The sequence below is a fragment of the Tachysurus vachellii genome, chromosome 19 (assembly GCF_030014155.1).
Source record: "Tachysurus vachellii isolate PV-2020 chromosome 19, HZAU_Pvac_v1, whole genome shotgun sequence".
NCBI classification, from domain to species: Eukaryota; Metazoa; Chordata; class Actinopteri; order Siluriformes; family Bagridae; genus Tachysurus; species Tachysurus vachellii.
The window spans coordinates 20,086,597-20,102,635 of record NC_083478.1 but is presented as its reverse complement, the minus strand read 5'-3'; the positions used below and the strand labels follow the sequence as shown (position 1 = coordinate 20,102,635).

The 16,039-nt window shown below is 41.3% G+C and overlaps 2 protein-coding genes across 2 annotated transcripts; both read left to right on the top strand.

The window, feature by feature from the left end:
* Positions 1-422: 422 nt before the first annotated feature.
* On the top strand, positions 423-4,937 carry LOC132862574 (fibronectin type III domain-containing protein 7-like). Its single transcript, XM_060894646.1, has 10 exons — positions 423-538; positions 699-956; positions 1,455-1,718; positions 1,863-2,123; positions 2,466-2,726; positions 2,946-3,206; positions 3,366-3,653; positions 4,148-4,180; positions 4,310-4,378; positions 4,474-4,937. Exons 1-10 carry the CDS (start codon positions 487-489, stop codon positions 4,752-4,754), a joined length of 2,028 nt encoding a protein of 675 aa, XP_060750629.1. The 5' UTR covers positions 423-486; the 3' UTR covers positions 4,755-4,937.
* Positions 4,938-6,785: 1,848 nt separating this feature from the next.
* fbxo30b (F-box protein 30b) lies at positions 6,786-14,984 on the top strand. Its single transcript, XM_060894076.1, has 3 exons — positions 6,786-6,984; positions 10,226-12,600; positions 13,091-14,984. The coding sequence occupies exons 2-3, from the start codon at positions 10,252-10,254 to the stop codon at positions 13,292-13,294; spliced, it is 2,553 nt and encodes an 850-aa protein (XP_060750059.1). The 5' UTR covers positions 6,786-6,984; positions 10,226-10,251; the 3' UTR covers positions 13,295-14,984.
* The last annotated feature ends 1,055 nt before the right edge of the window (positions 14,985-16,039 follow it).

Here is a 16,039-nt window from a genome sequence, read left to right as displayed (position 1 = left end):
TACGTTATATCTCGTTTAATAGTTACAATTGTTTTATTGCCATAACTTTTTGTTTTTAGCTTTACATAATACATGTTATCATCTTGTGCCTTTGTTTTATAAACATATCTTAGAATCAGTTTATTTCACAATTGAATCAAGATTTTCTCACTTTTAACAAATGTTAGTATATCTGCTCACTGAAAGAATTTTTTTTTAAATAGTTACATGACTCCAAACATTAACCTACTAATTTGTTTCCTATTTTTCTCTTCCTCTCCAAACTCTTCCTCAGTCCCCTGTGTGCCCACCGGTGTGCAAGCCTCCCTGATTTGCAACTCTAACTCAGCAGCTGTGACCTGGCTGTCATCCAGTGGAGCGCTGAGATATTGGGCTGATGCTGTGAACATCAACAGGTCTCACACTGTCTCCTGTAACTCCAGCCTGCCTTCCTGCACCCTTGGCCCGCTGCTCTGTGGAACGTCCTACAACATCACTGTGGTCGCTATGGATGACACATGCAGTAGTGCCAGGAGTGTTACCACTCAGTTACGCTCGGGTAAGGAACCTGATCTGATCTTTTGACCTTGTTTAACCATCAAACTGTTGGATAATAAAATACTGAGTCTGAGACACAGTAGTTACTCAATGACAACAATTTGTTGATTTGCAACTGGCCTAATTTGAGAATCCTAATTGGTTTCCCCCTCTCTCTCCAGCTCCCTGTGCTCCCCAGAATGTGCAAGTTCAGATGAACTGTACAGCCAGTGCCATGACTGTAACCTGGTCCGCCAATCCAGATGCAGAATACTTCATTGTGGAGGCAGGGGGCAGCAACACCAGCCTGTCTTGTAACACATCGGGCATAAGCTGCACAATCAGAGGCCTGGTCTGTGGTTTGTCCTTGTCTGTGACAGTGAGGGCAATTCGGGGCAGCTGTCAGAGTGTACCCAGTGCAGCTAAGCTTGTTTCAACAGGTATCTGTGCTACAACGGCTACACCACACAATGGAGCCACCAGTTTATAGTCACCAGCTTAGCACTTTGCCGTCTTCATGAATATTATTAGTATCTTTATCAATGGTACAATGTGATGTGACAGGATATTTAAATAATTAAAGCTAATTAAACAACTAAAGAACAAGACAAAGAATAGGTGAAGGCAGCTGGGTAACAAAGAGAAGGAGAGGGTTAGCACAGAAACAAACGTTCATGTCGATGTAAACGAAAACTCTGAAAATGATTTAAAGCCAAAGCAAAGTCACATGAAGGCAGAGTTTATTTGGCTGTGTACAATTTTTAGTTCTGTCTCTAAAGTGACTGCAGCCAAAAAAAGAAAATTACAAACAACCTGCAGCAATTTTTATAAAAATCCTAGTAATTTATCAGCAAAACAACATCACTTGACAATTTATGAAATGTTTATTTTGGTTTTTTTTTAACTGCTCAAATGTGTGTGTGTGTGTGTGTGTGTAGCTCCATGCATACCTCAGGGTCAGAGCGGCAACCTTGACTGCGTGACCAACTCAGTCTGGGTGTCGTGGCAAAAAGCGGCCGGTGCAGAGTCATATCAGGTGTTAGCGGTATCAGGGGGCGGCGCTAGCTCCAACTGCAGCACCTCTGACCTTTTCTGTAATGTCCCCAGCCTACTGTGCGGCACGCAGTACACCTTCCAACTTACTGCCATAAACTCCTGGTGTGCCAGCGGGCAATACAACAACTCCTTCAATATCGAGACAGGTAAACTAGCTTGGGAGCAATATGACTTTTGACACGTTATAATTTTGTGTTCATGTGTGATCTGCTATGTGATCTGACTTTTTCATAGCGTTTCAGTGCTATCACACAAATATTCATGGTGTCATCCCATCTGTTATCCCGCAGGGCCCTGCTCTCTGAAGGGCATCAGCGCTGTGACGGATTGCCGTAGCAGCTCCATAAGAGTCAGCTGGCTCACCCAGTCAAGCTCATCCATCCTCCTTGTCACAGCAGAGGGGCAGGACTTCAGCTTCCTTCAGTGTAACAGCACCGGTACTTCCTGTGTGCTTAATGGTGCTCGCTGTGGAATGAAATACGCCATCATAATCTCCACCAGCTCGGATAAATGCAACAGTCTCCGCAGTTCTCCATATCATCTCCAGACGGGTACTGCGCATACACAAATACATGTACATACACAAAGTAATGCAATGACAAATAAACACAACAGTGTTTCACTGAATGAGAAAGATGAGAAAGAAATCTCGTTCAAATGATTCATTAAAGTCAAAAAAATTCTGTATTATCTGATTCATTGTGAAGTGATTCTCTGACTGCGCACGAATCAGGTTTGGCACACAAGCAGTTATATTTATGATAGTACAATTTACACCGTTATTAAAATTTTGTGCTGTGCAATTGTGAAGACTGTACAGAGCAAAAGGAACAAGTCAGTGTTGAGCGATTCATTCGTCTCACGTCGCGTCTTGGTGCTCTTTTCCTCCGCAGCTCCGTGTGCACCTCAGGCACTGAGTGTGACACCTCAGTGTGACACACAGGGTGCGTTCGTGACCTGGGCACCATCTAACCTCGCTCAGTCCTACTATCTAACAGCTACTGGGGGGGATGGCGATGTCCAGAACTGCAGCGGCAGCAGGGAGAACTGCACCCTGAGCCGCCTGCGCTGCAGCCAGTCATACACGCTCAGCCTGATCGCTTCGGATGGGAACTGCACCAGCCCTGCCAGCCAGGCCCTCACCTTCCTCACAAGTAAGACATAATCAAATTCTCATTACAAATCTCAGTGTAAACAATGTCGTCTCTAAGTACAGATTACACAAAAGGATGTCAAGGGACCAACAACACTGTATTCAGAAGGAACACAGCATGAATATAGACATTTTTAGATTGTCTTTCTAATATTATGACCATCTGTAACTCCTGTCTAAATTTTCTCTAACCTTAGCATGTGTGCTTCTCTATTCTCAGCTCCATGTGCACCTCTGAGCCTAAATGTGTCCGTGTCATGTGGAAACAGCTTAGCTACACTCTCCTGGTCCACCAGTGGGGGCTCGTTGTTGTACTTTGCCTTGGCAGTCAACGCACAAGGGGACAAACGTCAATGCATCACCACAAATACTTCCTGTACCATAGCAGGGCTTCAGTGTGGGACAACGTATAACTTCAGTGTGCAAGCCTCAGATGCAGTGTGCAACAGTTCCCGCAGTTCAATAGTGCAGAGAGGAATAGGTTCTCTCACCAGACTCTACTTTTTTACTTTCTGTTGAATTTATTAAAACAAAGGAAATATTATTTCTTATGATACTGAGAACCCAGAATACCATTTTGTCTAGAATATGTTAATGAAAAAAGTCTAGACTCTAACTCTCTCTATCCTGCCTCACACAGTGCCGTGTCCCCCACCATCAGTAACCGTAGCCACTCGCAATATGGAAAATACCTCACTGGTAAGAGTGAGCTGGAGCACTGTGAGCTGCTTGGCTGTCCAGTACCTGGCAAAACTCAACGGCCAGTTCCTCTACGGTCCCATCGCTCTCGTGCAGGTGGCGTCCTACTGGACAGACCAGACATATTTCGAGTTCTTGCTGCCCTGCAACATCTCCTTCTCAGTGGAGGTTGTTGCTGGGAGTGGAGCAGGATACGGAGCGTCATCCGTTGCTGTTAATGGATCTACAGGTATCATAACAACACAAAAACATAGTAAAGTCAATGTAAAGTACCATTACACATCACAGAAGGTGAAAACTTCAAACCTCATTATTTTTCAGGGAAGAGTTATATATTATATTATACATACAAATGATATATCAGGTATAGCTATAGTTTAGTATCTTTTGTCCTGAGTTTTTAAATACTACTACATTCTTTACCAAACATTAATTGAAATTTAGTTTAAAACTATTTTCACTGCACAAGCAAATTACAGCCAGTAATGTAACGCTATGCAAATGTATGCACATCTATGCAAACTGCGACTTAAGGCAGAAGTTAGTTACAGCTCTAGATTTTCTTTTTGTAACTTATAACATAATGCATTGAAATTGAACACGCCTTAACCCTAACCCTAACCCTAACACTAACCCTGTCTAATTGTGGTTAACATTTTCCTAAATTTATGCTTCTCTCTCTTCCCTCTCTCTCTCTCTCTCTCTCTCTCTCTCGTTCCTCAGGTTTCTGCACAGTGTACAGTTCAAACACCACAGGTCCTTGATTCACCCACGCACTTACGTGATATATGATTATTTCATTGAATACATGATATACCGTGACACGATATACTATCTTTACTATAAATGTGTGTATTTCCCGTGTACTCACCTGGTATTTTGCAGGCCCTGTGTCAGGCCGTCGTAGGAGAGATTTGCGAGAGGCAAAGAATCTGGCTGGACAAGAGGATGGAGGTGAGAACATACTTACACATAAATTATACCTATGACATTATACTTGACATTAGATCAGTAACAAAAAAGTGTGTTTCAATTTTAACTATTTACAGGTGAGCTGTCAATGCCTAAAATCCTGAATGCGACTGTCGAGGGCGTGACCCTACATGTGGAATGGGCACCAGTCAACGGTGCAAGTTATTACACCCTGATTGTGAGGGAAGAAAATGAATCTCAACCCTTCAGTGTAGTACTTACTGTCCAAGGTGAGGCCTCAGATGTCCGCGACCTTAAACCTGCCACGATCTACTGCGTCACCGTGTCTGCCAAGAGCTCCACTACGAATAGCACATACTCCACTCCAGTGTGCATCACAACTGAGGTTCCTATCTGAATCACAAGAACCTTCAATATGATCACCGGCTCATCCCTGCTATTAGAACACCTGTAATAGTGAGCTACTCATTAGTTAGATACTTAAACCCAAGATAGACCATGAAAATATTAGTACCAGAGTTTGTTGACCTCCAATATTCCTTTCACATACTAATAATGTTATTTTCATTAAAGAACCAAGAATTAAACCCCAACATAACCCTGTTATTTCTAATGAAATGTTCTGATCAGATGTTTTTAATCAAATTCTTCTTGTCTAGAGAAAATATACAGTAAGCTTGAGTCTCTAAATTAAAATAGATTTTATTCGAGCAACGTCCAGCTGAATTTTCACTTCATTTTGTAACAAACCATTATATTGTTAATATAATAGAATATAGTCATTTTCTGTAATAAGAACATTTCAATTAACAATTTATGTATGTATGTATACTGCATAAATAGAGAGCAAATAAAATACGGTTTATCAATCAATATCTTTAAACTACATATTGTATTGTTTTGTAGATGCACTATAGTTTACAGTTTTGTGCCTTTTCATTAGTTCTTTTAATTCAGTCAGAATGAACGAATAAAGGAATTTCAATATTTACTGTTATATAATAGTTCTTTCTTTCTGATAAGCTGGTCTTTGTTGTACATCCAAAGTTTCCTTTATAGCTCAATTTCACAACCAAACATTCACATATACTGTCATTATTTGAACAACCCTGTAATTATTAAAGGTCTAGAAACTCTTTCATATGTCTATTATACAGGAAAATTTTCCAAAATGTCCAATTTAAGCGAGTTTTTGTAGCAATAATACATGATACTACGTATATTTTAGGGATCATTTGACCTTCCTACATTTCTGCATGTTTTAATCATTCTAGCTATCCAAGTGATTTATAAACACGATAATAACAGTTACATAAGATTTGTGTCACTCATTTCTCATTTTCTACCGCTATATTTTTTATTTTTTTTCTCTCTTATAAATTGTTTTCTAATTTCTATGTAAAGCACTTTGAATGACCTCTGTGTATGAAATGTGCTATACAAATAAACTTGCCTTGCCTTGCCTTGCTTATCCGAACTCTTGGGTCACGGGGAGCCTGTGCCTATCTCAGGTGTCATCGGGCATCAAGGCAGGATACACCCTGGACGGAGTGCCAACCCATCGCAGGGCACACACACACTCTCATTCACTCACACAATCACACACTACGGACAATTTTCCAGAGATGCCAATCAACCTACCATGCATGTCTTTGGACCGGGGGAGGAAACCGGAGTACCCGGAGGAAACCCCCGAGGCACGGGGAGAACATGCAAACTCCACACACACAAGGTGGAGGCGGGAATCAAACCCCCAACCCTGGAGGTGTGAGGCGAACGTGCTAACCACTAAGCCACCGTGCCCCCCCAGATTTGTGTCAGCAAAAAACAAAACAAAAAAAAACCTGTTCTCTCACATTCTTGTTGAAGTGATCAGGTTATAAAACTGAAGTGTGAAGTGTGAAGTGACATGCGGCTAAGTTTGGTGACCCATACTCAGAATTTGTTCTCTCCATTTAACCCATCCAAAGTGTACACACAGCAGTGAACACACACACGGCACAGTGGGCAGCCATTTATGCTGCGGCGCCCGGGGAGCAATTGGGGGGTTCGGTGCTTTGCTCAAGGGCACCTCAGGCCGGCCCAAGACTCGAACCCACAACCTTAGGGTTAGGAGTCAGACTCTCCAACCATTAGGCCACGACTTCCCAACCATTAGGCCACGACTTTCCAGTTGTAGTTGTTTGTTTAATATCGACATCTTTACATTACCAAATGCCGTTGCTTTTGCAAAACTTTTGAAAAACAGGCTTTTGAATAACTTTCTTTAAGTTTTTTGTTTTTGTTTGTTTTTTTCTTGGGCGGTGTTGGTGATGGTGATGGTGAAGTGGGATGTGTGTGTGGAGGGTGGGCTGGTTGGGGAGCGTTTGACCCCATTGGCCTTCCATGTCCATACAGCCAGGCTACAGGGCTTATGCCTGCGCGTTGACATACAGACGGACGTAGGATTACGTGATGGCGACATCGACGCGCGTCTCAGTGGAAGGGAGGGGGCAGAAGATTAAAAGACAGGACACAAGACGAGTAATGATGGTGGTTTGTGTTAAAAAACAAAGTGTTTGATTTGTATCGAACATTTACCGAGTACCAGCGCGGAACAGTCGGAGCTAGCTGACATTTCTGACTAAGTAAGTGAGCGCTGAGAAAAAGACACTTTTCTATCAGTTCTGTAGCCAGAAAGTTTGCTAACTAACTGACCACCCGTTTATCGACAAACCCCCTTCGCTCCTGCTAAACAATCGACTGACAGCCTGCGCTCTGATTGGTCAGTTCGCGCTCCAATACGAGTCAGTCTGTTGAGTGTCTAACATTCCAGCCAATCGTAGTGCAGGAGGGCGGGATTTATCCGAATAGGGTGGGTTTAAAAATATTCACTGGTTTGCAAAAAGATCAGCTTTATTTTCGTCGTCGTTGCAAATTTGAGAAATTGTATTTGTCGTGTCGATTTAGAGTGCAAATTGCAAAGGGGTGATTTCCTAAGATTTATTCATCCTGGAAAAGAAATGACGTTTTTGAATGAAGATCTCGACTCGCTAGCAAAGGCTGTAGTCAAAACAAACGAGTTCCTGCTAATCATAACATTAGCATAATTAGCTTAGCTTTTATTTATGTTGCTCCTCAGTAGTGGATACACATTAAAAAGTACTGATATAAACAGCATATTTAAAAGCTCCTTTATCCTTTATGTTTAATGTTAATGAGGTGGGTGAGGGTTTTAAATATATTTGAATGAATTTAATTCTAACAAAAGAAAATATGCAAACTTTCAATATGTGTAAATGTTTTTGCTATTTTGTCACATCAAATATACGGATCAGAGAAATAAGTCTTATTAAATATGCATTAAATGTTTATGATCGAAGAGATTTTTCTTTTGCTCGAAAAACTTTTAATTACTGTAGATTTATTCATGTAAAGTCATATCATTTTAAATGGCTGTCATTGGACAATAACAAATTCTTGAGTATTTGTAGAAATGTCACTGGTCTGACAGAATCAGCTGAAATGGTATGTTTCAGTCTCTTTGTATTTGACATGTCTTCTGATTATCCTGACATGTTTGAACAGGAGATAAAATGCAGCAACAAGAAGAAAACATTTTATAATTAATCAAACTGTGTGTAAGTGATCAGAATTAGAATCAGAATCTAGTTTATTGGCCAAGTGTGTTGACACACACAAGGAATTTGGTTCCAGCTGTTTGTGATTCTCAAAAGTACAGACATAAATAACACTATACTATACAATACTGACATAAATAACACTATACTGTACAATACAGACATAAATAACACTATACTATACAATACAGACATAAATAACACTATACTGTACAATACTGACATCAATAACACTATACTGTACAATACAGACATAAATAACACTATACTGTACAATACTGACATCAATAACACTATACTATACAATACAGACATAAATAACACTATACTGTACAATACAGACATAAATAACACTATACTGTACAATACTGACATCAATAACACTATACTATACAATACAGACATAAATAACACTATACTATACTATACAATACAGACATAAATAACACTATACTATACAATACAGACATAAATAACACTATACTATACTATACAATACAGACATAAATAACACTATACTATACAATACAGACATAAATAACACTATACTATACAATACAGACATAAATAACACTATACTATACTATACAATACAGACATAAATAACACTATACTATACTATACAATACAGACATAAATAACACTATACTGTACAATACAGACATAAATAACACTATACTATACAATACAGACATAAATAACACTATACTATACAATACAGACATAAATAACACTATACTATACAATACAGACATAAATAACACTATACAATACAATACAGACATAAATAACACTATACAATACAGACATAAATAACACTATACTATACAATACAGACATAAATAACACTACTATACAATACAGACATAAATAACACTATACTATACAATACAGACATAAATAACACTATACTATACAATACAGACATAAATAACACTATACTATACAATACAGACATAAATAACACTATACTATACAATACAGACATAAATAACATTATACTATACAAACTATACAAGACGATGAGATACAATATAGACAGAATGAGTATTAAATATGAATATAGAATATGAACGATCAGTTATGTACATAAAGTGTGGGAGTGCAAATAACAATATAGTGCAATATTATGCTTTTTGTACAATATACAGCAGCAGTAGTGTGTAATATATAGATGATGTGATGACTGACAGTTCTGATAATGCAGTACTTAGCAGGGAATATAATTATGGTGAGGTGTTAATCAGGGTGATTGTCTGGAGAAAGAAACTGTTCCTATGTCTGGCAGTTTTAGTAAGCAAAGATCTGTAGCGCTGCCAGAAGGGAGGAGCTGAAAGAGGTTGTGTCCAGGGTGCAAAGGGTCAGTGGTGATTTTTCCTGCCCGGGTTCTGGTTCTTGTGTCGTACAAGTCCTGGGGAGTGGGCAGGGGGGCACCAATTATTTTTCCCGCTGTTTTTACCATGCGTTGCAGTCTGTTTCTGTCCTGTTTTGTTGCTGCACCAAACCAGATGGTGATGGATGTGCACAGGACAGATTCAATGACTGCAGTGTAGAACAGCATCAAAAGCTCCTGTGGTAGACCAAACGTCCGTAGTTGGCGTAGAAAGTACATCCTCTGCTGGGCCTTTTTGTTGATGGAGTTTATGTTGCACTTCCATTTCAGATCTTGGGAAATGGTAGTGCCCAAAAACTTGAAGGCCTCCACAGATGACACCGGGCTGTTATATATTCTGAGGGGGAGTAGTGTTGAGGGGTCTTTCCTAAAGTCCACTATCAGTGGACTTTAGTGGACTTGATGAGCAAAGAAAAACAAAACAGACTTTCCAGGGCTTTTAGGGGGGGTCAGTTAAAATCTTCAAGCCTCTATGCAGCTGTCATTGATCACACTTTTATAAGTTAATTGGCTCATCTGTCATTTTATTTGAGGGAAATTCTTTGTTTTCAGTTGATGTTTGAAGGCCTAGAATGATCACGAGGTTTTGCATAACTTGGCTTGGCTTGATTTTGGTTTGGTTACTAATATGTATTTATGTTCTAGACATAATAATTTCAGTACATTCAGTAGGCTGTCAGAAATCATCCCACATTTAAAAAAAGTAAAAATAAATGAAAGTAAATTCATTAGAACCGTTGAGAAATTGTCTCATGATACCCATGTGCTTATTAATTCCAATAAGGGTATTATTTGAAGAGTCATTTGCCCCAAACTAAAATTTTACAAAGATTTTGCTCTTTTATTGTCTTGCAGACATCCCTGCTTTGGCCTTCTTGAACATGGAAGAGCTCCATACTCACTGCGTTTCATGTGTGAGCCGGCGGTGCATGGTCAAGCCTGAGCCTGGCACTTCCTGTGACCTCCTTGCCTGCCCGATGGTTTGCGGTGCTGTTTTTCACAACTGCAAGTCAGATGAGCATCGGTTGCTGTGCCCACTAGAGAGGGTACCATGCCTCAACCACAGCATCGGCTGCCCTTTCGTGCTGGCCCGTGCCAAGATGGCGGAGCATCTTGAGGTGTGTCCGGCTGGCGTGGTATGTTGTACCATGGAGTGGAACCGGTGGCCAGTGAATGACGAGGACTACCGTTCCTACGAGAGGTTGAGTCGGGAAGCAGATGAGGAAGAACAGCTAGACATGGCTCTTGCCTTGCAGGACCAGCGCACTATGCTGGCCTCGCTCAAACTTGTGTCTCTTGCACCCACAAATTGCCCTGAGAGAAAACCACCGCTTGCAGAGATCCGGGAAAAGCCAAGCGTAATTGCAGATGTTATGGTTCCCATCATGCCACTTGAGGAATTCATGGATGAGGAATCTGTGTTAAGTTGCTCGAAAGATATAATCAGCAATGGGATTAATGGGATGAATGAGGAGCATTATGGTGAGTTGTACAAAACCACAGTAGAGACAACCAAAAGCCTGTCTGCTGCTCTGAATGTTCTGATACACCTCAACGCCTCAGACACACAGTGTCCGACTACAAGTGTTTTAGCATTGCAGCCAGAATTAAATGGGGAGTTACATAAAGTTTTACTTGAGAAGGAAGCCACTGGATCCAACTCTGATAAAATAGCCAGTGGAGTGTGTGGTTTAAGCGAGGAGTTGCAGCCTCAACACCACCAAACCTTCATGGAATTGGGAACAAACTTGGTCTTAGCTCTTGGTGCGCTTGGAGATGCTGTCAAAGGCTCTGAGCCCAGTTGTATTGTCAGTGAGCCCAATGGTGAAATCCATCAGCCACATACTGTTGAACATGTAGACATTGAAATGAAGGATAGTGCATCTGAAAATGAGGTTGAATTAGGGGCAGTTGGTGGAATTGATTCTGGGGATGAGGACAAACCTCCTTGCCACATTAGTGAAGAACTTTGTCAAGAATCTTCAAAAAGTCTAGTAGATGAGGATGAGCAAAGTTTGTGTAATGATTGTCACAATGCTGTAGCATCTACAAAATCACAGGACCATACTATGGAACCAGCTGAGATAGATGTGTGTTTGGAGCATGGTGGTTCTTGGGAGTTTGTTGGTCCGTTATTTACGCACAGACCAGAAGTGAGACATGAGATTGCAATGCAGGCGGCATTCAGATCCCAGGCTCCACTTTTACAGCCACCTGTGCATGCCCAGGAACTGGTTGTGCCCAGGGACAGTGTGCTTCCATCTATAGTGTTAGACTTTGAAGATAAGGCTTTTGAGAGAAAACTCCAAAACCTTCAGTTGCTCCGCAATTTCATGCCTCTTGCACTTAACGGGCGGAAAGGTTGCTTTACAGAGAGCTTTCCACCTAGACAGCATCGTTGTAAGATGGAGGATAAAGCTGTGGACACGTCCGATTTAGAGCAGGAACCGCAGGATGACCCCCTGGGCCTTGGTGAGATTGACTTCACAGCTGCAGCTCTGCTTTTTTGCCTAGAGGAGTCACCACGTGCCCGAAGAATCTCTGACACCGTCTATGCCTTTGGAGGTTCACATGTTGATTTTGGCACTCAGACCTTCAGTTTTCCTGCTGCCATCTTAGCGACCAGCACCATGGTTGGTGAGGTGGCGTCAGCTTCAGCTTGCGACCGAGCAGCACCCCGTCTCTCACAGCCTAGTCCCTTTTGTACTTTAAGATTAGATTTGACCATGGAGCAGCTGGTGCCACGACCCAGTTGGGCACCACGTGAAGGCTCTATGTTCACGTTTGAATGTGGCCAGCTGTTTCGCAGAGAAGAGTTCCTCTCACACTTCCGCAACGTCCACGGAGACATCCACTCGGGGTTGAACGGCTGGATGGAACACCGCTGCCCACTCGCCTATTATGGCTGCACCTATTCCCAACGTAGGCTCTGCCCATCCAGGCAGGGAGCAAAGATCGTCCATGACCGATACCTCAGGTCATTTGGGATTCAGCCCATAATGGATGCAGTAACAGAACCTGACTGTGATCGGTTGAGCGCGTTACCCTTTGAGATCCTGCAGCATGTGGCACAGTTCCTGGATGGCTTCAGCTTGTGCCAACTGTCCATGGTGTCACGTACCATGAGGGATGTATGTGCAAGTCTGCTGCAGACACGGGGCATGGTGGTGGTACAGTGGGAAAAAAGGCAGTATCCTGATGGGAGGCGATCTTGGCAGATAAAAGACAAGGTAGGCCATATGTCACACAGTCGGGGCCGTGTTTAGAGCTAAATCCTATTAATGGTGTAGTGACCACTGTTGATTCCCTTGCATAGTTGTTTCCTCTGACATGACCCTTATAAAAGGACTGGTTTCAAATTGCAATGGTATGCTAGATGTAGTAAATGGTAAGCTTCTGTAGTAATAGTAGGAATTTATTGACGTTACTACTCTAGTAAAAATCCTTCTATCCTTACCAATAGTATGTACCTAACTTTATGGTACTGTTGGGTAGCTAACTATGTATTCTTCGTTAGTGTTCTGTAATATTTATACCTGGTTCCCCATTTATTTTCAGTAAACCATGTGTAAGACATGTAGGTAATTTTACTGAAAATTATGCCAGGAATGGATCAGCACACCAGCAAGCACCACCTTGCTTGGCAATGCTGTTTATCTATAAGAATGTTTCGCAATAAGTAAACATAGTGCTTCAACATGTAACACGCCTTTGTTGCAGGTTTGGCGATTCAGTACAGCCTTCAGTCCCGTGACCCGATGGGAGTTTGCGGACATTTCCAGCATGTCGGACCACCTGAAACGCTGTCCGTATAACGAGGTCCATAAACAGGTGGACGCCGTGCCGCTGCCGTGCATGTGCACAACCAGGGAGCTTACCCGAGGCGGGCGATCACTCCGTTCTGTCCTCAAGCCAGTATTATAACGTCAACAATAACAATCAGAGTGAAAGTGCTATAACGCTACCTTACCTAACCTCTTTAATCAATAATATCCATTGCTGTGTACATAAGAGATTATTTTTTTGAGTTAAGATTTTTATATATATATATATATGGTATATAAGTCTAACAATTGCTTGGTTTATGATGAGTTTTAATGACACGTGCACTGAGAAAGATATCCATAGTTTGCCTTGTTTCTCACAAAAATGTTTGGTATATTCTAGAGCTGCTCTGCCCATGAGAGGTAACACTAAAATGACAAAAATAACTCGGTCTAATAGAGTCCAATGAAGAGCCTTAAGCTGTGTATTTTGATTTGTTGGAATTAAACATCATGGAGTTTTACTCGCTTCCATCAAGTGCTGTCACATTATGTCCATATGTTCCAGTTAAAACGACTGGACAAGACCCATACAGGAGGAGGCGTCTTTTCAGGATAAGCACCAATGGAGCCAGTGGTGAAAGAGAGATGGATTTCATTACATTTAAGTGGTGATACCATGCCACCAGCTGTCAATTATTGTTAGAAATCTATTGCACAGATTCCCAACCCTGTTACTGGTGTTTCATCTGTCCTACTCAGGAAGTCACCTCCCTCCTACTCGAACCCAAACTCAGGAAGAGTTCTTAATTAAATGATGAGTTGAATTAGATGTACTGGAGCAGGGAAAACACAAGGACGTACAGGGCAGAGGGTGCTCCAGGACTTGAAGACCCTGTGGTCTTTTTTTTGTTTTTGAATACATGACATTTTGATGACCAGCAGCTGATCCTAAACTAGCACTCATACCCCATGATTCTGCATAATAAAAAGTGATGATTGATGAATGAAAGTGTTGACTTAGGATCATGCAATTCTGCACAAATATGTTTGCAATTTTCATCTAAATACACATTTTTTTCCTCACAGTATGAGCTGTCAAAGCATGTTGGCCATATGTATTTTTTTTTCATCTGCACATTACTGAACTCTCTAATGCTTGGACCCTGGTATAAACCCAGAGACCAGCATCATTATCATCATTCATCACTTTTGTTGGCTTTTAAATGAGGGCTTTTAAATGACACTCTACAAGCACTTAATATGTGTCAAGAAACATAATGTAGCACCTTCTTAAATATTGTAAACACTCCTAACATAAAGGTTTACATATCTAATGTGTTCTATCTCCATGTCCAAGTTCACAAGTGCATGTTGAATGAAAAGGTTTAGATTGTGGATCGTCACATTCATTTATAAAGGCTTTACAAGTATGTGCAGTTAATCTGTCGGGTAATAATAACTTGCTATCCTTTCACCTAAGTGCAGAGAATTTTTTAAGACCATTTCCATCAATGCACACTTCCTTTTTGTGTCTTTGAGCTTTCTGTTACATTTTGAAGAACATTCAGTGCTGAATTGGATTAACGTTTGGGATTCAGAAGCACTGCTTTAGCTTCAATCCCAAAGCCAAGTTTTTGTGTTTGTATAAACCCAATGAAGGCCTTATGGACTGTTTTGGTTTTGTTTTGTTTTGTTTTTGGCAACTCTTGCTGCTGCTGAAGAAGAAGGAAAAGTGTTTGCCTGACCAAGCGTTGTGGCACCAATGATCTGGAGATTAACCGAGAAATTATATAGTCCAGACCTGCATGTGGTTTTTGGTTGTGTTGAATAAAAAGATATTTTATCAACTTTGACTGGTGTTTTATTTCTTAACATGAGCATACTGACTGGCTGTACATTCATTCATCTTCTACCGCTTATCCGAACTACCTCGGGTCACGGGGAGCCTGTGCTTATCTCAGGCGTCATCGGGCATCAAGGCAAGAAACACCCTGGATGAAGTGCCAACCCATCACAGGGCACACACACACACTCTCATTCACTCACACAATCACACACTACGGACAATATTCCAGAGATGCCAATCAACCTACCATGCATGTCTTTGGACCGGGGGAGGAAACCACAGTACCCGGAGGAAACCCCCAGAGGCACGGGGAGAACATGTAAACTCCACACACACAAGGCAGGTGTCGACGACCCTGGAGGTGTGAGGCGAACGTGGTAACCACTAAGCCACTGTGCCCCCCAACTGGCTGTACAGAGACCATCAATTCATTTAAACATTACAAGAATCAGCGACCACAAACGTCTGCTGTTTTACATGCCATCTCGTAAACGGTCCTGTACGTTTCACCGATTGCATGAATCTTCTGTGATCGAACAGAAAACACCGAGCGTAGTTTCTCCCTCAGTCTTGCCCTTTTTCTTCTTTAACTCATATCTCTGGTGTCACAAATCTATAAACTAGTTATAAACTATATTTCATACACCTGACTTAAAAACACTTGACTGTATTCTTCAGTGGTCATTTGATGACTATATTCCAGATGTTGACCCAGCATGTGTACGTTGTTTCCTCACACAGGTCCTTCCTCGTGAGGTCTCGGATAGTTTTTCCTCAACAATTTTTGCCTTTTTTGCTCAATGGGATCAATTTAAACCTATATCTGGATTGGCATAAAGTTGTTCTGTGACACTGTTTTATAAAGTTGTGCTATATAAAGTATAAATATATATAAAAATGTGCTTTAGCTGCATTTAGGACAATCCATTTTCTCTCAGTTGTGACCTATAAATGGTGGTTCTAACCCGGAACAGTTTAGAGTGAACCCTCTCTGAAGGGTCTTTGGCTGAACAGTGAGTCAGATCATTCGGCTCTATTTCACGACTACCAAACGAA